Below are 21,634 nucleotides of genomic sequence, written 5' to 3'. Positions count from 1 at the left end.
CCTCTGGAGCAGAAGTATCTTCAGCACTTCCCCCCTGCTCCGCTCCTCCCTGCCCAGACAACCCCAGTCCACCCCTTTTACTTGGCCTGGCACTTCTGTGCGTAACCCCAGATTTTTATGCGTGCAGGCCTTTTAAAATTAGCCCGTTTTTCCTTAGTATAGTCCTGCATCTACCCTTTTTCACTGTCATTCCATGACCCCTCATTCTAGAAGCTCCTTTCCATTGAATCAAATCCATCTCCTGAGCATTTATTCCCTGTGAATATTTAAATGTCTCTATCATATCCTCCCTTTCCATACTTTCCTCTAGTATATACATGTTTAGACATTTAAATTTGTCTTCATATGATTTATGTTGAAGATCATTGACCATTTTAGCAACTGCCCTCTTGACCAACTGTATTCAGTTTCTTTTGTTTTTAAGGTGCAATCTTGATGAATTGTACACAATATTCCAAATGAGATTGCACTTATACAGAAGCAATATCATCTCCTTTTTCCTGCTAGTTATTCCTCTCCCTGTTTTATATTCCTAGTCAGCTCAGGTACAAAGTTTCATTCTCAAATGGGTGCCTCTAGCTTTCTTTATGTAGACAAAATCCTACTAGGCCCTGTTTTGATAGCAAAATAGCATATGCAGATTTGAAAATGCAATCTACGATGACTTAAACATATCCATGTCAACAGTTCTTCTTAAAGTTTGATATTATGGAGCAATGCACATACTTTTAGCCTCATTGAAAGAGGGTGATTTTCAGACAGCTGATTAATGCAGGTAAAATGCAGATATAGGTAGAAATACAAGGGCAAATTTTCAGTAGGATGGCCAATAACACTCTATGCACCTACCTTTTTTGCTTGCACAGATTCAACTGATATTTAAATACAATGTATCTGTGCTTGACCATCAGCTTGTTATGCAGTTTAACATTCATACATACACTAATAACGTGTTAAATGATGATGTAAAATATACTGATTAGCATACTTTCATATATTTTTGAAACTTCAATGTATGCATAGGGGTAGATTTTCAAAGGGTTAAGCATGTAAGATACGTGCGTAACCCCCAAAAACCTACCCCTGCGCGCGCCGAGCCTATTTTGCATAGGCTCGGCGGCACTCGCAAGCCCCGGGATGTGCGTATGTCCCGGGGCTTTAAAAAATGGGTGGTCCAGGGGCGGGGCTGGGGCATGGTGGCGGTCCGGGCTGGGGCCGGGGCAGTCCCGAGTCCTCCAGCACTGCAGCCTGTGCCGGGGGATGGCACACCGGCAGCCGGCCGGCAGGCGCAAGTTACGCCTACCTCGGGCAGGCGTAACTTCTGCAACAAAGGTAGGGGGGGATTTAGTTAGGGCTGGGGGGTGGGTTAGATAGGGGAAGAAGGGTAAGGTGGGGGGAGCGGTAGAAAAGTTCCCTCCAAGGTTGCTCCCATTTCAGAGTGGCCTTGGAGGGAACGGGGAAAGCCATCGGGGCTCCCCTTGGGCTCGGCGCGCGTAAGGTGCACAAGTGTGGACCCCCTTGCACGCGCCAACCCCGGATTCTATAACATACGTGCGGCAGCACAAGCATGTTATAAAATCGGGTAGCGTGCTCAAATGTATCCCACGCACGTAAAATTTAAAATCGGCCCCATAATGTTTTCTCCTTGACCAATTTACTCAAACAGTTCCTGACTAAGGCTTGAGAATTTACCCTATAACATGTAGAAGTATTTTAAAGACAAAATGATCTGAAGCAGTGACAGAGCTTAACTTTCTTTCTGCATATGTCTTGACAGATTCATTTGTAGAGGCAATTTTCCAAGCACCATTTCACCTGTACTTTTTGAATGATATCTAATAATTATTTTCTTTTCTGTGCACCAGTAATTTTCTCTTCCCCTTCCACTCCCCAGCACATATGATGAAAAGTCTTTTCTTTCCATTGGCAGGAAAATTTAGAGAAGAGTTTAAAGTGGCTTTTACATGTCATTGCTTTGGAGTTCATCATCATGACGATCAACCACTGACCAGAGGACGAGTGAGCACAGAAAGCAGGAAGTCCTTGACAACACAGATCAGCAATTATGATAATATTTCCAAGCTCTCAGAACATGTTGTACTAACCAGCATAAGCACACTGCCAGCAAATAATGGAGCTATTCACAATTGGTAGCATTTCTGGTCTTATATATTACATTTTTAAAAGGATTCTGTAATTATATTAACATTTCAAAACTGTCGGTGAAAGTTGAAATGGAACAATTGTAAACTTACAAAAAATGTTATCTAATATATTTTTTAAAATGTATAGCAAAATTATAAAAAAATCTTTGTACCCATAAGTACATGCTGACATGTAAAATATGTTTAGAAGTTGAATTTAAATTTATTAACAACTCTTACATTCTGTTTATACCAAATATTGACCTTTTTTTTAAAGACGGAGTTAAATTAACTTCCAGTGTAACTGTTTTGTTTGGACTTGGATTGATTTTAATTTTACAGATTAAGGAAATGAGAGCTTATGTCATCCAGTTCCTGTTTCTTTTTAATAATTTATTTACAAGTTTGAACCTCAACATTTTTTATTTTACCGTGCCAGGTCAATTTCAACTGTGCTCTTTTCTTAAGTACATAATTATCATGGCATATTTGCATATCTAATCACACTAAACTGCCTCAGTGTTTCAAACAATTATCATGTGCATGTATTTAGTATTATATCAATAAATTATCTGTTCTGACTTATCATATTCCATTTCCTAGTTCACATCTGATGACATCTTTCTAATGCACACAAATTACTTATCAATTTCACATATTTATTAGCATACTTTTACTAAAATATTGCTCTGTGGTATTTTATAGATTAAGGTTTCAGAATGCTCTGATACACCCACATTAACTTTCTAAATTCAAAAAATATATATATTATCAACCTCTGTGTTTCACATAATTGTGTGATGTTCTAATGAAAACTATTTATGAAGTCAAAATGACAGGAATCGAGTGGCACCTTATAGGCTAACCGATTTATTAAAGCATGAGCTTTTGAGAATCCACATCGCCAGATGCACTCTGTCCTTGAAAGTTCATGCTTTATTAAATCGGTTAGTCTATAAGGTGCCACTCAATCCCTGTCATTTTTGCTACACCAGACTATCACGGCCGCCCCTCTGAAGATTTGTGAAGTCAATTGTGATATAATAGCAGGGTGTTGAGTTGTGGGTGCCAGGACACCAATAACTCTGAATGTCTTGTAAGGATGTGCATTCATGCACAAAATTACATAGAAAGAGGCTATTTTTGTTTTGTTCAAAATGACATGAACCAAAATTAGTCCCCCCTACAAAAATGCCCCCAAATTTTGGGGTATTGTTGTATTCAATATTTTTTTTAAAAATAATGGTTCTTCTATAGCCCTCTCCACCCTCTTATCTTTCCACAATTTAACCCAGGGCATGGGCCTTCCTGGCTGGGAGTCCCTGGGCTCAGCTGGGGCCTCCCTAGACCCCTACAATCTTTCATTCCCAGTACATATGAATCACAGCCCGGGCCCTGGGCCTACACACCTAGGATTCCACAGGGCCAGCTGGGACTTCCCCTGGCTCCTCCCACTCCCCATTCAGAATTGCTGGGGCCAGGGAGCTCCCATTCTAGCCTTCACTTACTCCTTCCCAGGTCTTATAAAAAGCCTAAACATAAGAATAGAAGCCCACTTGCTGTTGCTATGAGTATGGAACTTTAAAAATTGTACCATCCACCTGGAGGAAGATGCTTAAGTGATAGACCTTTGGCACCTTCCTCTGGTGAGGCTGGCATCATTCTGTTGTATAGCTGTACAATCCTGGTAGCCAGGGTGAGAGCTACCAGGCCATGGCAAATTTAAATGAGAGGTCAGAGGGGCCCATTTTACTATGTCCATGTATACATGTACATTTACCTATATAACAACTCAATTTTCAGACTTAACTGAGTAAAATTTTAAAGGAGTTCTGCACAGAAAAATAGCTTGTATGCACAAACATAGCATGCATTTGCATTTATACTATTTTATAAACATAGAAAGCACATGCTTATTTTTCGTTTCACATAAACATCTTACTGGCACTAACTAAAGAAATAAATAAAAAGCAATGGTCTAGGGGCATTCTGGTGTGGGGTCAGGAAGCACATGTGGTAGTTGCTATTTTATAAGAGATATACACATATAAATTATAGAACTTTTTCCTATAATTTTATACCTACTAACTGATTAGTGTTAGTGAAATTGGACTTGTCTGTTGTCTGCAAATTTTGGGTGGGAAATCTGTGTAAATTAATGGAGGTTCATGGTGAAAAGCTAGAGGGTCTAGATGAACTGGAAATGGACTGGGTTGTACCTGCAGAGGTATCAGTAAACTGGTGGTTTTCATTATGTGTGCAAGAATTTTCAGAATGGTATATGCACATACTTTATATGCCTGCTTCCACATATAAATCAGGGTTATTATAAATACATGTTATATTTTTTTTAATGATTAAATTATATGCACATATGTTTTTAAAATAGGTAAATTAAACATTTCTTGCATTGGAAATATTAGCACATACTAAAATATACATACACCTACTCAGTATTTTACAAATTGTGCAGTTCCTGCTGCAGTTTATAAAATACTAGGATAAATCTTCAGACATCCAATTACACACATAGATGCAGTACTGCAAATAAGTTTGAAAGTTAGGCTCCTTGAGATCAATATTCAAAGCTGACCATTTAAGTAACTTGGCCTCATGTATCTTATCTGGCAGTTTCAAGGTATAGTCAGAGGCATGGTTATGTCATTAAATATACGTGTAGATATTTGTGCTTAGCCGTATAAGTTATAACCAGCTTAATTTAGACCTGTGGCTAAAACGGTCCACCACGATCTGCAGACTACACACCCACAACTTATGCGACTATTTACCTGCTTAAGTTTTTCTTTTTGGCCATTCCCCCCACCCGTTCCATGTATTTTCCACCTTCAGTTTATTGTAAACCGATATGTTTCACACTAATGTCGGTATAAAAAAGTTCGTAAATAAATAAAAAGTTCATAAATAAATTAAGTGATTTATGCAGCTAAGTGGCGGCCACTGAATGTAGGCGCATATTCAGCGGCTGCTACTTAACCACATAAACTATACTTATGCAGATAAATTGCAATGAATGCATTTTGAATATTGACCTCACTCTGTGCAAAGTAACTTGTTTGGTGGTCTAGTAGTTAATAGAGCTATGCTTTCATTTTTATTCTACTCTGAAATGATAAAAAAAATTCACAAAATGTTGCAGTTTGAATTTTTTGTTTAATGTTCACTATCTTGATTTAGTGCAAACTGTTTCAATTTAGTGTGCATTATGTTACAGTCCCAGGTCATGCCCCGGTCCCTCCACCTACCTTGGGGACGGCCCAGGCCGTTTCGAGGCCTCCTCGGCCTGCACTGCCTCCAGCGTGACTCTCCCTCCTCGGGAGAGACGCTGACGATCCGCCGTGGCTGGCCCCACCCCCTAGATGCACGCGTGTGGGGAGGAGTCCCTCTTAAAGGGGCCAGTGCGGGAAAACTCAAGCCCTGCCTTGAATGACGTCAGATGCTATCAGGGTAATTTAAACCCTGCTTCTGGACATCTTCAGTGCCTTGCAACGATGTTCACTCAGTCCCCTGAGTTACTAGTTGCTGCTTTGGATCTTGGATCTTCTCATCTACTTCTGGCTTCCGACCCGGCTTCATCCATTGACTTCGTCTTCGCTTCCGCCCCTGGTTTTGGTTTTGACTTCTGACTTCTGACCCGGCTCTGTCCAATGACTCTGTTTCCAGCTTCCGCTCCTGGCTTTGACTTCGGACCTCTGTCTTCTGACCTGGCTTCGTTCCTGGACACCGACTTCTGCTTCCTCCACCTCCGCAGGTATCCGGTTGTTGCTGACCCAGGGGATTCTCCTAAGTCCCAGAGGCTTGGGCTCTCACGGGCTCCTCCTGGGGGAGCCACGGGCTTCCAAGGGTGAAGACTTTTCCAGCCCCCTGGGCTCTGCCGCCCTCATCAACCATCTCTTCGGCCGCTGCCTGGATCCTTGGTCACATAGGGTCCCGCCTAAGTCCAAGAGGTCCGGGTCCCTATGGGGACCTCGGACTTCCAGTGGCAAAGTCTTCTCCGGAGTCTCTTCAGCGCTGCCTCCCGGCTGTGGCGCTCACTGTGGGCCCCACAGTGTAACATCTGCAGTCTCAGCCAGCCCAAGGGTCCACAACCATAACACATTATTTGAGTTAGTGCACACTATTACAACTCAAATAGTGTGCAGTAACTCAAACAGTAACTCAAACAGCATGCACTAAATTGAAATAGTGCACACTAATTTGACATAGGCTTGGATTTTCTAAGGTCACAGACCTCTGAAAATCCAGCAGTAATGGGGGGTGGCGGGCGAAGCGGAAGGTGGGCCTGCGAAATCCGGCAGTGATCACACCTCCGCAGTGCTATCACTCCCGGCTTTCGCACCCAATAGTGCCATCGTAAAAGGTGATGCTATTGGGCGCGAAACTGGTGGCGAAAAGGGCCCTTACCTTTTCGCAGCCAGCAACGTCTTTGCGGCGTCCGCCCTGGTGCCTCCCCGACTCCTCCCCTTCCGGGGCGGACGCCGCCCAGAACCCGTCCTGATCTAGGTATCACACGCGAAAAGGGACGCGAAAAGGGACGCGTGCGATCCCTTTTGAAAATGACCCCCATTGTGTGCACTAAATGAAAAATTTAAAAACAAGGGAAAAAAACCCTAATGAAATTCCAATTAAACAAAAAAGGGAGAAAAAAAACCCAAAATGAAAGAAAAGCTTTATCAATGCACACCCTTATTACTTAAAGCAATGGGCTGATAACCAGGCAAATCAGGGTTCAAATCCCACTTCCCTCTCCGACATGCTTTGGGGCAGCTTTTCAAAGGGTTACATGCGTAACCCCGAAAACCTGTCCCTGCGTGCGCCGAGCCTATTTTGCATAGGCTTGGCAACGCACGCAAGCCCCAGGACGTGCGTATGTCCCGGGGCTTTGAAAAAGGGGCGGGCAGGGGCTTGGGCGTGGCGCCGGTCCGGGACAACGGCTGTGCCGGGGGTTCGAAGTTACACCTGCCCAGAGGCAGTCTTAAATCCTGCAATAAAGGTGGGGGGGGGGGGATTTAGGTAGGGCTGGGGGGTGGGTTAGATAGGGGAAGGGAGGGGAAGGTGGGGGGTGGAGGGAACGGGGAAAGCCATCGGGGCTCCCCTAGGGCTCGGTGCACGCAAGGTGCAAAAGTGTGCACCCATAGCACGCGCCGACCCCAGATTTTATAACATGCGCGTGGCTGCACGTGCATGTTATAAAATCGAGCATAGATTTGTACGCACCGGGTTGCACGCACAAATCTACGCTCACGCGCATGTTAGAAAATCTGGCCCTTTATGCCTTTGTATATGTCATTTTACCTTCCATTGTTTCAGCTATCCACTTAGATTGTAAGCGCTTTAAGGATGGGACTTAATGTACTCGAATAATTATAATGCTGTAAATCTTATTTGAAAAGGTGGTCTAAAAATCAAAAAAGCAAAGCCTACCAGTACATGTGTAACTTTACAGTTACCAACAATGTACCCCATAATGATTCAATGCCCAATCCGATTATAAAGGAAATATTACAGGGATATACTTTGCTAATCCTGATATAATATCTGTCCCCCAACTATCCAAATGTAAAAATTATAGAGATTAATATTCAAAATCTATTTAGATGGATAACTTACAAGTTAAAGTTATCTATCTAAATGGCAATTTTGACATATTCAGCCACTTTTAAGAATTTATCCAGCTATAATTTAGCTATATAAAAAAGAGGAATTCTGGGGGCATTCCAGGGAGTGATTTAGTTATACAGCTAACTTAGGCCTGGATTTTCCTAGGGCGCAGAGCTCATTGAATGGGGGGGGGGGGGGGGGCGGGCCTGTGAAAGCCGGCAGCGATTGCACCACCACGGTGTTATCGCTGTCGGCTTTCACATCCAACAATGCCACCGTGAAAGGTGGTGCTATTGGGCGCGCTACTGGCGGCGATAACGGGTCTTACCTTATCGCCGCCAGCGAAGTTTCCGCCATGTCTGCCTTGACGCCGCCCCGACTCCTCCTCTTCCAGTCCCGACGCCGCCCCGACTCCTCCTCTTCCAGTCCCGACGCCGCCCCGACTCCGCCCCTATCTAGCTATTGCGTGCGGTAGGGATAGAAAATGACCCCCTAAGGTGAATATACAGCCTTGCATTGTCTTATAACTTGCTACTTATCTGGTTATCTTCAAAAGATATCCAGATAAGTAGCGCTGTCAAAAAAAAAAAAAAGAAGAAAACATAAAGGGTCTATGGTTCGATTTGTAATCTTGCCCACAAAATTTAAAATAGGCCCTTTTGGGCCATGATCACTTATCCCCTATTCCATTTAAATTTATAAAAATTAACTGGAGTCCGCTGCCCCACCTCAAGCCTCTTCCAAGGGTCTCTTACTAATAGAAAGTATTGCTGCCTCAGGACCTTCCCCCACCTTTCCATTGTCAAAATATCCTCAACTCCTTAACCCCCACCCTTCGACCTTCCCCAGTCCCCCCCCCGAGTCCTGAAAATTGCTGCCATGAGCAGGATCTGAATTTACCCCCTCCCCTTTCCAAGATCTCCAGTGCAGCCTCTGCCATAAACCTCTGGAAGTGTAAACTACGTACAGTTTATGCTTTCAGTGCTAGAAGGGTACTGGATTCTAGTGGGTGGAAGTGTAAACTGTGTGTATTTTATGTTTCCAGTGCAGTTTATGGCAGTGGCTGCGCTGGAGATCGGGGGGAGTGGGTAAGTTCTGATCCCACTCTCGGCAATCATTTTCAGGGTTCGGGGGGGGGGGGTGATAGGGGGATAGAGGGAGGGTTCAAAGGGTGGGGGTGATACAGCACTGAGGATATTTAGACTTTGGGGATGTGGGGGGAAGGACCTGCTGGCAGCAATACTTTATATTAGTGAGAGAGCGGGGAAGATGCTGGCAAATTTTCATAAATTTAAAAGAGGACTGGGGGTAAGAGATTCACAGCTTGACAGGGCCTGTCGTAAACTCTGTGGTCAAGACTACAAATTGGGCCATAGGCCTTTTATTTTTTCTTGTATCTTTTTTTTTGTTGACAGTGCTACTTACCTGGTTATCTTTTGAAGATATCCAGATAAGCAGCATGTTAGTAGGGCACCCGAGGCCGGATAACTAGAAAACCTAAACAGCTATATTCAAATATAGCCTGTTAGGTTTCTTAGTTATTCGGCTGCATGTAGCCAAATAACTTTAATCAAGTATATTCAAAATGACATTTATCCCTTTGAATATATGAAAAAAGTTATCCAGTTAACTTGTTCACTAAACGGCCTACTGAATATTGGCCTTGTACTTTCTGTATCTTAAAAGGCAAGGGTCATTGTAGTATAAATATTAATTTCTATGATATCATATTCTGAATATGAACACATTTAGTTGCAGTATGTCACATTAATACACATGTTCATAGTTACATGTGTATTAATGTGACCACATTGCCATTTTTAGACATCATAGCTGATAAGTTGAAAGCCCTTGACGTCACTATGGCTTTTCAGCAGTGTGGGGATCTCTAAATTTGGTGCAGTCTTGGACTAAGCCAGGAGCAAGAGCAGAACATGGACGAGCTAATAAACAGCATGCACTGTCTCTGCTATTCTTCTTCCCATGGCACTCCAACAACCGCATGGAGTCTGTCGTGCTTTTATGAGAAAGTCATTATATTAGTCACTGAAGCTTGAGCCATTTCACTGCCCAGACAAATTGCCCTAGAAGAAGAAATCTAAAGCGAAACACAAATCATGTTGGGCTCAGTGTGAGCTTAGCGTCTATATGGCTTCTTTCAATGAGCTTCTGCAAAAAAAAAATCAAAAAGCTAAGTGTCATTACATGGGATTTTTCTCTATTTTTGCACAAGTTAATAAAAAAAAATTATATACAAACAATTTAACAAATCAATTTTGAAAAATAGTGTTGCAGTTCAGTTAGAGACCTAAGATTACAAATTTGAGCTACAGCACATTTAAGTGGTGGGTGCAATATTTTAGCTCCGATTCATTGCTCATACGTGAGTTTGGGTAAGCTCTCTTGACCTATGATGATCTCAAATATATGATTTTTGTGGTGTCACTTTATTTTGTCGGGTCCTTTAAAAAGTATTTTCAGTGAGGAGAGCAAGAACAGCTCTTTTGTTATTTCTCTTGCGTCTGTAAAGATCATCTCTCCCCTCCCAATCTCTCTTCCACAACCAGAGAGCAGGCTGAAATACCACAAGGCAAATGATCACAAATGTTTGTTCCCTCTCTCTCTCTATGGCAGTGTGTATGCTTTCTCTAAACATGATAAAGGATAGGGAAGGAGATAGGGATTGAGTCCAGGGGCATGTGCTAACTTTCTGTGGTCCTGCAGTGTTGGCTCCTCTTGCCACTTCTGAAGTTATTCCTGGTTTAACTCCTTCCTTGGCACAGTGGGGATGGGGGGAATGGAGGTAGCTGCCAGAAGGGGTGAAGGATATAGAGAGAAGGAGGCAGAGTGACATGTTCAGGGGAAAGAGACAACAGAGATGGGTGACATGTATCGATTGGGGAAGGTTTAGTATATATTGAGAGGGAGAGGCTGGCAAGAAGAGGTGAAAATGGAGCGTAAGAAGGGATGTGAGAACTGGAGGTGTAAGAGGCAAATAGGGAGGGTGAAAAAGAATGGAAGGAGAAGAAGAAAAAGTGTGAGAAATGACATAAAAGATAGAAAGGCAGAAGGTGTGATAAAGACAGAGCAAGAAAAGCGGAAAAGAAAAAGCAGAATGAAGGATAAAAGCTGCACAGTTAAGATGCAATAAATATTTTTGTTTAGTTATTTGAATATGACTTCACAATATTAAATTATATGGTGCCTATATAATTAATTGTTTAAATTTATTCTTATAATAACTGTCAGATGCTGCTCTGTTCCTGTTCTTGTGCCCTGCTGCACATTTCAATAAAGCTATATTTATTTTTGCTTTAACTTAAACTGAATAATGTGGAGCTGTCTTAGCATGCCCCTATCATATTAGTGAATCTATATAAATAAAAATGTAAATGTTCGTTTGTTCAAAATCTTAAATCTCCGAAAGTTCTTCACCCAAGTGCTTTGAAATTTTGACACAACGTTGCATTCGAATACGCACGTGTTTTATATATCTATATTATATAGATGTCACACATGTGACAGGTAAAAACATGCTTTTTTGGAAAAACAGCGCCATCTGTTGGACGTACAAGCAACGCTATCTACAATATAAATGGGCTCTGACTGATGGCCTGCAAATGCGCAGTAGAGAGCAGCTCTACCGCGCATGTGCGGACCATTGAGCTCTGCACTACGTGCTGGGTGTCACAAAGGGGAGGAGGAAAGGGCAGACGAGTCGCCGCTCCGAGAAACAGCTCAGCCTGTTCCTCCCCCGCTGGGGAAGGGGGGAGAGAGTAAGGACTGCCGGACAGTTACACACAGGAGGAGGAAAGGGTAGAAGAGTCGCCGAGCCAGTCCGTCCACCGCCGGGGAAGGGGGGAGAGGATGTTGGGACAGCCGGAGCAGAGCAAATGCAGTAGAAACCGGCTGTGAAGAGATCATAAGCAGCTGCAGCCTGCAGCAACCAAAGCACAAAGAGCTGAATGGAGAACAGCTCGCCCTCCTCCCCCACCCCTGACTCCCACAATTAAGAAAAAGCCAAGTAAATATCCCGCAACTGTGGGGGGGGGGGGGTGGAAGGCAGTGCTGTCAGCCCGCCAGTGGATCTCAGCCACCATGGGAAGAGTTTACATGGGCACTCCCAGCAAAGTACTGTGACGAAAGTGAAAGCCTGAGCCATAGTGAGGGCAAAGGTAGCGCCGGCGCCATTTTGAATATTGGCAAATCGGCCCGTGCAGAAGGTCGCTCCCGGACCCCCGCTGGACTTTTGGCAAATCTTGTGGGGGTCAGGAGGCCCCCCCAAGCTGGCCAAAAGTCCCTGGGGGTCCAGCGGGGGTCCAGGAGCGATCTCCTGCACTCGTGACGTCAGGTCACAGGAAACAAAATGGCGCCGGCACTACCTTTGCCCTGTCATATGGTAAGGGAAAAGGGCCACTGGTGCCATTTCTCTTAATGCAGCCGTGGCCCGAGAGAGGGAGATCGTGCCGGGACCCCCCCACTGGATCCCAGGTAATTTAAAACATTTTGGGGGGGTTTGGGAGGGTGGGGGATTTCTTTTAAAGGGTCGGGTGGGTTTTAGGGTTGTTTTGGTGTGCTGGTTTTCCCGCCCTTCCCCCCTCCCACGATTTACGATTTTTGACGATAAATCGGGGGAATTGTTATTGTATCGCGGCTCTAATGATTTTTGACGATTTAAAATATATCTGACGATTGTTTTAAATCGTCAAAAAACGATTCACATCCCTATTGAATATGCCGTAGATGACAACCTTGATGTAGGTAAAAGAGGCAAGACATGGGAGTACCTCATCTTTTGGGAGAACTATGGACCAGAGGAAAACTCCTGGGAACCACTGGCCAATATTACAGATAAGGAGATGGTACGTCAATTCCACCTGGCACACCGATGCAAACCGAGACCACCTGGAAGAGGTCTTGGAGGGGGCTCTTTGAAGGGGGGACTGTTGTGTCCGTCTGTCGCAGACGGCTGCAACTGCTCTGCCTTACCTCTTTTTCTCCCCTTTCACTCTCTTTGGGCAAGATGGCTGCCTCTGGTGCCGAGGGCCTCGTCATTTCCAGACAAGCATAGGCATCCCCATCCATCATGCTCACTCCCGTGGCCTCCTAGGGCGCGAGCGCGCACATCTCCCACGCTCAAATACATGTCATGGTGGGAACCTCGGAGGCGGCCCCACCGCATGATGTCAGTACCTCCGGATATAATCTAGCCTCCACCTCCACTTCCACTTTGAGTTAGCAAAGACTTCGCTTTGCTACTCTGACTGCCCTAAGCTGCCTGCTTAGACACCACTTTCTCCCTAAGGGCCTGGCTCCAGTAAGAAGCTCTAGACACTCGCTCCTTGGGGGTCTCTCGCTTTCAACTCCCTTCGGAGTTCTTCACTAACTAAGACAACTGCTCTTCGGGGGGTCTTTTCTTTATTTCTACTTTCAGGATATTGGACCATTGTGTACTCGCTCCTCGAGGGCCTATCTTCTTCTTATCCTACACCACGGACCTTCGATCCCACCAATCTACCACCAGGGAGACACATTCATTCTGTGAGTACCTCTATGACCTGGTGCTCCAACTCTACCCACCAGCCATGGCATTACCCGCACTGCGGGCTCCCACCTATCGTGAACATCTGGGTGAGACTATACTTATGAGCCTGTTGAGCATACTGGCACCTCATGGATCAGTGCCTTACCTTCCTGCTCTCACCATCTATCTACAGCAGTACAATAAAGACTCTATCCTACTGTGTCTGCTATCTGTGTCAGCCAATCGCAGTGGTTCCCCACGGGGTTCCTCACCGTGGGCGGAGTCATCTCCATTGTGACCAAGGGTCCTCAATGCCACAAACACAACTAGATCATTGAAATAATAGATTCTATTTGGTTCATTCATAGATAATGCAAAACAAAGTCATTGTTAATAGAGATGTGAATCGTGTCCTCGATCATCTTAACGATCGATTTCGGCTGGGAGGGGGAGGGAATCGTATCATCGCCGTTTGGGTGTTTAGAGTATCGTGAAAATCGTTAAAATCGTGAACCGGCACACTAAAACCCCCTAAAACCCACCCCCGACCCTTTAAATTAAATCCCCCACCCTCCCGAACCCCCCCCCAAATGCCTTAAATTACCTGGGGTCCAGCGGCGGTCCATAGCTAAATCGGAGGAAGGGGGAGGGCAGGAAAACCAGCACACTAAAACATCCTAAAACCCACCCCCGACCCTTTAAATTAAATCCCCCACCCTCCCAAACCCCCCCCCCCAAATGCCTTAAATTACCTGGGGGTCCAGCGGCGGTCCGTAGCTAAATCGGGGGAAGGGGAAGGGCAGGAAAACCGGCACACTAAAACACCCTAAAACCCACCCCCGACCCTTTAAATTAAATCCCCCACCCTCCCGAACCCCCCCAAATGCCTTAAATTACCTGGGGGTCCAGTGGCGGTCCGGAACGGCCTCCTGCAATTGAATTGTGTTGTCTTCAGCCGGCGCCATTCTGCGCCACCATTTTGCAAAATGGCGGCGCAAAATGGCGGCGGCCATAGACCAACACGATTTGACTGCAGGAGGTCGTTCCGGACCCCCGCTGGACTTTTGGCAAGTCTTGTGGGGGTCAGGAGGCCCCCCCAAGCTGGCCAAAAGTCCCTGGGGGTCCAGCGGGGGTCCGGGAGCGATTTCCTGCCAGAACCCCCGCTGAACGACCTCCTGCAGTCGATCTCCTGCCGGCGCCATTTTCCGTACGGAAAACGATTCGCGGGAGGAAATCGCTCCCGGACCCCCGCTGGACCCCCAGGGACTTTTGGCCAGGTTGGGGGGGCCTCCTGACCCCCACAAGACTTGCCAAAAGTCCAGCGGGGGTCCGGAACGACCTCCTGCAGTCGAATCGTGTTGGTCTATGGCCGCCGCCATTTTGCAAAATGGCGGCGCAGAATGGCGCCGGCTGAAGACAACATGATTCAATTGCAGGAGACCGTTCCGGACCACCGCTGGACCCCCAGGTAATTTAAGGCATTTAGGGGGGTTCGGGAGGGTGGGGGATTTAATTTAAAGGGTCGGGGGTGGGTTTTAGGGGGTTTTAGTGTGCCGGTTTTCCTGCCCTCCCCCTTCCCCCGATTTACGATTTTTTGACGATAAATCGGGGGAATTGGTATTGTATCGTGGCCCTAATGATTTTTGACGATTTAAAATATATCGGACGATATTTTAAATCGTCAAAAAACGATTCACATCCCTAATTGTTAATTAGAAAATATAGTACAGTATATGAACACAAATCTCTGAACCCTCACCCATAGCAACTATAGGAATGGGATTGCAGAAGCTTCCCAAATCAAAATATCATCAAAGCACAAGGGAAAGGGCAAAGAATAGACTCCCCATTTATACTTCTGACAATTGTTGCCCCAAGAAGAGACCCTCCAGCAGGAAAAAAACCCATTTTATTCAGGCATCCACCCCAGTAGTGAGCACCCAAATCACTCAAAAGCTGCCATACCCTAGTATTACCATAGGGGAATTGCAGACTGATGCCTATCTGTCATACCCCTTATTCCATTATATGGGGGGCTTACTGCCTCATGTCTAACTGCCATATACCTAGTAACACTACAGAGGACTTACAGCCGCATGTCTAGCTGCCATTCCACTTGTACCACCATAGGGGACCTGCAACCTCATGTCCAGCTTCCATATCCCTCCCTAGTACCACCATGGGGTAATTTCAGCCAGATGCCTACCTATCATACCCCTAATACCACCATGAGGAACTTGTTGCCTTATGTCCAATTACTATACTCCTAGCAACACTACAGAGGATTTGCTGTCTCATGTATAGCTGCAATACATCTAGTACCAGCATAGTGCTTTTGCTTCCTCATATCTAGCTGCTGTTGCGTGTGTCGGTCCTAGACGGCTTTGCCCCATTTGCTTCACCTTATTCACGGCTCCTCCCGCTTACCTGGTCAAGATGGCTACCGCTACATCTACAAGCCAACCTCTCTGGTGTCCCCAGAATGGCTATGGTGCAGCCTCCCACCATTGCTCCTCCCAGGTACCTACTAGGGTGCGCGCACACGCGTGCAACCCATGTCTTTGTACCACCCTTGGCGCGAACCTCGAGGGCGTTCCCTCATGCTGACATCATGCCATCCGGGTATATTACATTCACTCATTTGCTAGCTCCCCGAGTTAGCAAGGACTCAAATCTGTTCTTGTCTATGTTACTCTCCCGCTTCTTTGCTGCCACAGGATGCTCTCTCTCTGCCCTTTGGGGTAACCACTAACCTGGGTACCCACTCCTTGGGGGCCCTCTGCTTTCTTTCAGGTGCCTTACAGGGAACAGGTACTCGCTCCTCGAGGGCCTGCTTTCCCTGCCTCGGTGCCTGTACCATCTACAACATACCTGGTGGAATCGCACAGCTACAGCAAACACCTAGTGAGTACTCTAACTCTCAGTCTATATCATCCACAGTATCTCCTCACTGGGAGACCTGCTGAAGAACCTCCTGACATCATCTAGGAGAGAAGGGCTCCCTCTGCCGAGGTCCCTGAGACTGCAACTATGGACTGCCTCACTACTGCCACCTAGTGGCTCTCTTCAAGTTGTCTAAATAAAGAACTATTTGTGTTTTGTGTGTACGAGTCTAGCCCAGTGCTGTGGCTTCTCACGAGGCTCCTCCCTATGGGCATGGTCATCTCCACAGCACCCAAGGATCCACCAAAACACACGTAACCACAACAGCTGCAGTACTCCTATTATCAGCATAGTGGATTAGCTGCCTCATGTCTAGCTGTCATGCCCCTAGTATCACCATAGGGGATTTGCTGCCTGATGCCTATTTTCTATACCTCTGATGTCACTATAGATCCTTGCAGGCAAGGACTATCTGCCATACCCCTAATTCCAACATTGGGGACTTGCTGACACATATTTACCTGTCATGCCCCTAATTCCACCCTACGGTATTTACTGACAGATGTCTACTTGCCATGCTCCTTAAATCACCACAAGGGCTTGACTGTTAATGCTTTATTGATCTGCCATGCACTTATACCACAACAGAGGTCTTGTTGCTACTGCTCTGCCTACCTTCTATGCATGTCTAATATCTATGAGCATGGGAGTTTTGGTGTTTCTATGTTGTTTGCTTTTGTTTGTTTCTTTTTGTTGTAATGGAATATTTTCTTTTCCCCAGAAAAAAATTGAACAGTTAAGAAAACAATTATTCCTCCCCTCCAACAATTTTATGGTCTATGTTGTATTCTGACCCCTCTACAATGATCCCAGGTTGATTCTCCTGCCCTGTTTGTTTTTTACACTGTGGTGGTTTGTCCATAAAACTCCTCAGTCAAAAGCAAGATTCACTAAATCTAGTTATGCTGCAACTACATTTGTGCTCAGTAATGGCACTAGCTTCTGGATCACTGATAATAAAGTAGAATGGATTTTATTCAACAGTAAACTTTAATTTTAAGATTAAAAATGCTCAAAATATTTCTCATGTGACACATATTTGCTCAATATCCATCATTACTAATCTGGGACACAACAGATACACTCAAGACCCCAAACTCACCCACTGGCACCAATGCCCACCTTTAAAAATCTATAACATTTTTAATCAAAATGACATCTGAAGGAAGGTTCTCACGTCCTCGCCTGGTGCCCTCTTTTCCTGTGATGGGTTTGTTGCAGTTGTTTGGATTATTAAAATCTGAAAATCTTATATTGGATTTATGATTATATTTCAGAATATTTATTGGTTGAAAAATCAATACCCTTTAGCCCTATTTATGATGGTCCTTTCATGATAAAGATATACACATTGGGTTAAGCTGCCATTTGAATGCATTTCTCATGTGATAGGAAAAAGGGTGTGTTTTATGGTAATAAGCAGTTTATCGCAATTTGCGCTTAAACCTATGCGAAGCGCTATCTTAGCGCAAATTGCGATAACTTTTTCACACTTTCGATAAGTGCCAGGATTGTTGAATTTCCTACATACAACCACTGGGGGGACCATGTGTAGTAGTGAAAAAGGTGTAGTAGTGAAAAAGGTGTAGTTAAAGCCGTGCGATATGGCTTCGCAAAACTGTGAGCCCAGCCCACTTGGCCAAAAACCCCACCCCAATATCCTCCCCTTTTTCTCATTTGCATCGCACCATGTTATATGGTGCTTTCGCACATGTTAATGGTGTTTTTGCATGTGTTAAAGGTGTTTTTCGCATGCGAAAATGCCTTAACGCATGCAAAAATGCCATATAGCACTTTAATAAATGACCCCCTTAGACATATTCTCGAAAGTTTCCCAGCTCAATTCATTAAAAAGAGAAATAGAACTAGGGGAAAAGTAAGATGACTGAAAAACTTGGGAAACAACCCAAGGAACTTTATCCCTGCAGAACTGAGAAAAGTTTTCACAGAAATCCAAAGAAATATTGTTTGTTTGGAATTGTGAGGTCAAAATGTTCACAATATAAAACAGTTTGCAAGGGCAAGAAGGAAAAGAATGAATAATCATTGAGAAAATTTTCTTTTTAGCATTGTTAATGATTGATTTACAACAGGTAAACTGATTATGATATGAATCAAAATCACTAGGCCACATGGTTCAATACCAACACCTTTCATTATGTCTAAGTTTGCATTTGACATCTCTAAATAGCTGTAGTGTACCAAGGGGCATAGTGGTTGTGTTGAATTTGAATAGTCTTCAGAGGCATAAGGGACTCAAAGGCTGAGTCCAAAGTTTTATGCCAGCTGGAATCTGCTTTCTCACAGATCTCTGCTGAAACAGCAAATAAGTTGGGCAGCCAGTGATCGGGTGGTAAGTCAATGTTAATATGTGAGCACTGTTGACAAGTAAGTGAAGTACGATTAATACTAATAGAAAGTACAAAGATAATAAGTTACAATTGAATTAAAAAATGGTCTGACCATGGGACCTCTTTACAAGAGAAATGGAAGCTCTCCTGAATTGGCAAATTATCACACTGTGCCAAGCCAGTGTGGGAAAACTAAGAACTGGTGCCAGTCCAATGATGTCACTGAGTCTAAAAAGTCCTCAGTACTAGAAGAGGGAGGTGAATCATCAATATGTAGGTTGAAATCACCAAGCACAATACATGCATCTATTGTGGGATTCAACAATAGCTGTATTAGAAGAAAAAGGTAAGAAACTCAGGTGGACTGTAAACGAAACAAAAACCCCAGCCTGAAGAGGATGTGAGATCTGATATTCCAAGATAGGCAATCAAGTCAGTTGGAACTTGTGAAAGCATTAACCGGGCAGCCCAGACACACAACCCTGCCCATCTGGCCAGACACTCACATTACACAGACACAAGGAAAAACTGGTCATAACTGGGATCCAAATGGCAGCAGCTGTTTATTAGAGTACCCTAACAGGGGAGTCTAATTTAGGTTCTGAATCTCAAACACAGGGCAAATGCTGATATATATGTTCCTTCTGCTTGAGCAGAACCGGGAAGGGGGGTTGCACTCTCTGCAAGCCCCCAATGACCAGCAGCGGAGCACTGTTACCAGAGGAGACCCGGCAGGCCACTATGCAGCAGGCTCCACCGGAGCCCCTTGCAAATGTGCCCAGCCATTTATTCCTCAAGGCCCACTAATCAGGCTTGACATTAGTCATCAATGTCCAGTCACTGAGTGGAGGCCCCCAAGGCCCCTCTCATCTGAACCAGCACCTCCGTGCTTCATATACAGCCCCCAACATTACAATAATCTCCCAGGACTTGGTTGCTGCTGCTGCAACAGAGAACAATGAACAAACATAATTGCTAACTAACAGCTTGTACTAACTAAAAGAAGGGGTCGGTTGGATGAGGAAAAGTGCCAATCTGTGCTGGGACCAAGGAGAAAGAAGCCAGACAAAAGGCAGCCAGTAGGTTTTGAATTTCCCGCTGGTCCTTCCCCCCAGCCAACGTCATCTCATTGCTCCCCTGGCCAATCACATGGCCCGGCATTGGGGTGCATTCTAATGATGTCACTGCGCCCGATGCCAGGCCAAACAAGGGGAACATCATCACACCCCAGCACACAAGGAGGACTCAGTCACCACTGCCATAGGGATCCCATCATATGTGGGCCAGGAAGTACCCTTCCATCCCCACAGGACAGGCTCCTCCCATACCAAACAGCTATGGCTCTTGCACTAAACCTGTGAATATCCTCTGGTAAGCCTACAGAAATAAATCATTCCCCATGTCAGACAAATGCACTCCATCTGGAGCATATAATTCAGGACAATGTGTGTCCACCCACACATGCCTCAGATAATACCCACCCAGGCATTGAATGGCTTTGGCTATCTGCTGATGGAACTTGGCGCAGTATCTCTCCTACCATCCAATGCCCAACAGTTTCCGCCAGGATATGATTTCAAACCAGCAGATTGTTGAAGACGTCCATACTGAGACAATGCGGCTCACATCATCCCTGATTGTGTTCAGCAGTGTGAGGTCAGTGCTGCTCTCCAGATCATGAGGGCTTGGCTGCCTCTAGGTCCTTTTTTCTCTTCCACTTAATCTGCCCCCACATCCTATGCCCCGCCAGCAGCCAGAACAGGTCGATATAGTGCCTGTGACTGATGCAATGCTTGAGGGTTTGGGGCACAGTTTCCCAATGTTTTTTGGCCTTTCCAGGGGGCATGTGTCCTCTTCCCAGCCTGGCTTACTTGCCATGAAGGAGGAATGTGAAGTTCCTGAAGTAGAGGAAACCATACTGGGTGATCCGCTGCTTGGGGAAGATGTTGACTGCCTGTGCCTTGCTCGCTTGCACCTGTCCCTTCCCCTGTGCTCCTTTCATGTAACCTTATCTGTTCTTGGTGAAGTATACTTACCGAGCTCATCAGCTGGCTATGGCACCAGATTGGGGGTATCAGTCTATGCATTTGGGATCTGAGATCTGCAATCAGCATTGCTGCAATGAGATTTGGTCGAGTGCTCAAGTGACGAATGCAGGAACTGACTATATGTCTCCTCGCCCCCAGGTTGATGTGGGCTATGTGGACGCACTGTGGGGGCTCCTTGTGTCCATGCCTGTGCTTGGTGTGGCCAGGGCAGTATTGACTGCGCTCTCCCAATTCCCCACCACTATCAGGGATTGGTGAGAATTCCTGATAGGAGTAAGGAGAAGATCTATAGGCAATCATGGAGTTGTGGAACCATCTCTTTCGCATGGACCAGGAGTCCCACTCAAAAATCCTGTCCCTCCAGAATCTCTTGGGGAGTAAACGTAGTAAGCAGGCCTCGAGTACGGCCCTGTGCCATGGGCCAGGACTTTCCTGGCGGTGCTCAGAAGATGAGCAGGAAGCCAGCCAGCCACAGTTCCTTCCTTGGGCTGTGCCCATTCGCAATTCTGGGCTCACAAGGAGGTGCCGAAGCATAATCCATGAGGCCAGCTGAGTTTTGTGCACCTACTTCTGGTACTGGAGTAGGAGGGGGGAGCGGCATAGAAACTTCAGGCGAGAGACCCACGAGGTCCTTGGTCTTCTCAGCTCTGGGCAGCGACATTTCAGCGTTGTGCTGACTAGAACAGCCTCATCCCCTCACTTGCACTTTTCTTCCTTGGTCCCTTTTCTGCATAGAATTATCCAAATTCAGCTTGCCTTTCCGAGCTCGTCCCTCCTTTGGCCCACCCTTCCCAGACTTTACCATGCTCTTCTTCACTCCCTGAGGTGACCCGTTGGCTTCTGGCTCCCCTCTGGTCAAAAATGACAGTGGATAAGAGGGCCGTGGGATCTGAAGGTCCCAGTCCAATGGACACCTCCATGGCAAGGGTGCCTAAAACCTCTGTAGCGCACTGTGCTGGGGCCTGCCAAGCCACAGCTGAGAAGCTGGACCTCAGGGGCATCTGT

At 45.5% G+C, this 21,634-nt stretch overlaps 1 protein-coding gene across 1 annotated transcript in view; it reads left to right on the top strand.

The window, feature by feature from the left end:
- HCRTR2 (hypocretin receptor 2) overlaps positions 1–2,698 on the top strand; it is a 365,252-nt gene extending 362,554 nt beyond the window's left edge. Inside the window, exon 10 of the mRNA XM_029595696.1 lies at positions 1,931–2,698. Within this exon, the coding sequence (XP_029451556.1) occupies positions 1,931–2,154 (224 nt within the window). The 3' untranslated portion in view covers positions 2,155–2,698. The remainder of the gene's footprint in view (positions 1–1,930) is intronic.
- Positions 2,699–21,634: the final 18,936 nt, after the last annotated feature.

The sequence above is a fragment of the Rhinatrema bivittatum genome, chromosome 3 (assembly GCF_901001135.1).
Source record: "Rhinatrema bivittatum chromosome 3, aRhiBiv1.1, whole genome shotgun sequence".
NCBI classification, from domain to species: Eukaryota; Metazoa; Chordata; class Amphibia; order Gymnophiona; family Rhinatrematidae; genus Rhinatrema; species Rhinatrema bivittatum.
This window is presented reverse-complemented; position numbering and strand designations above follow the sequence as displayed.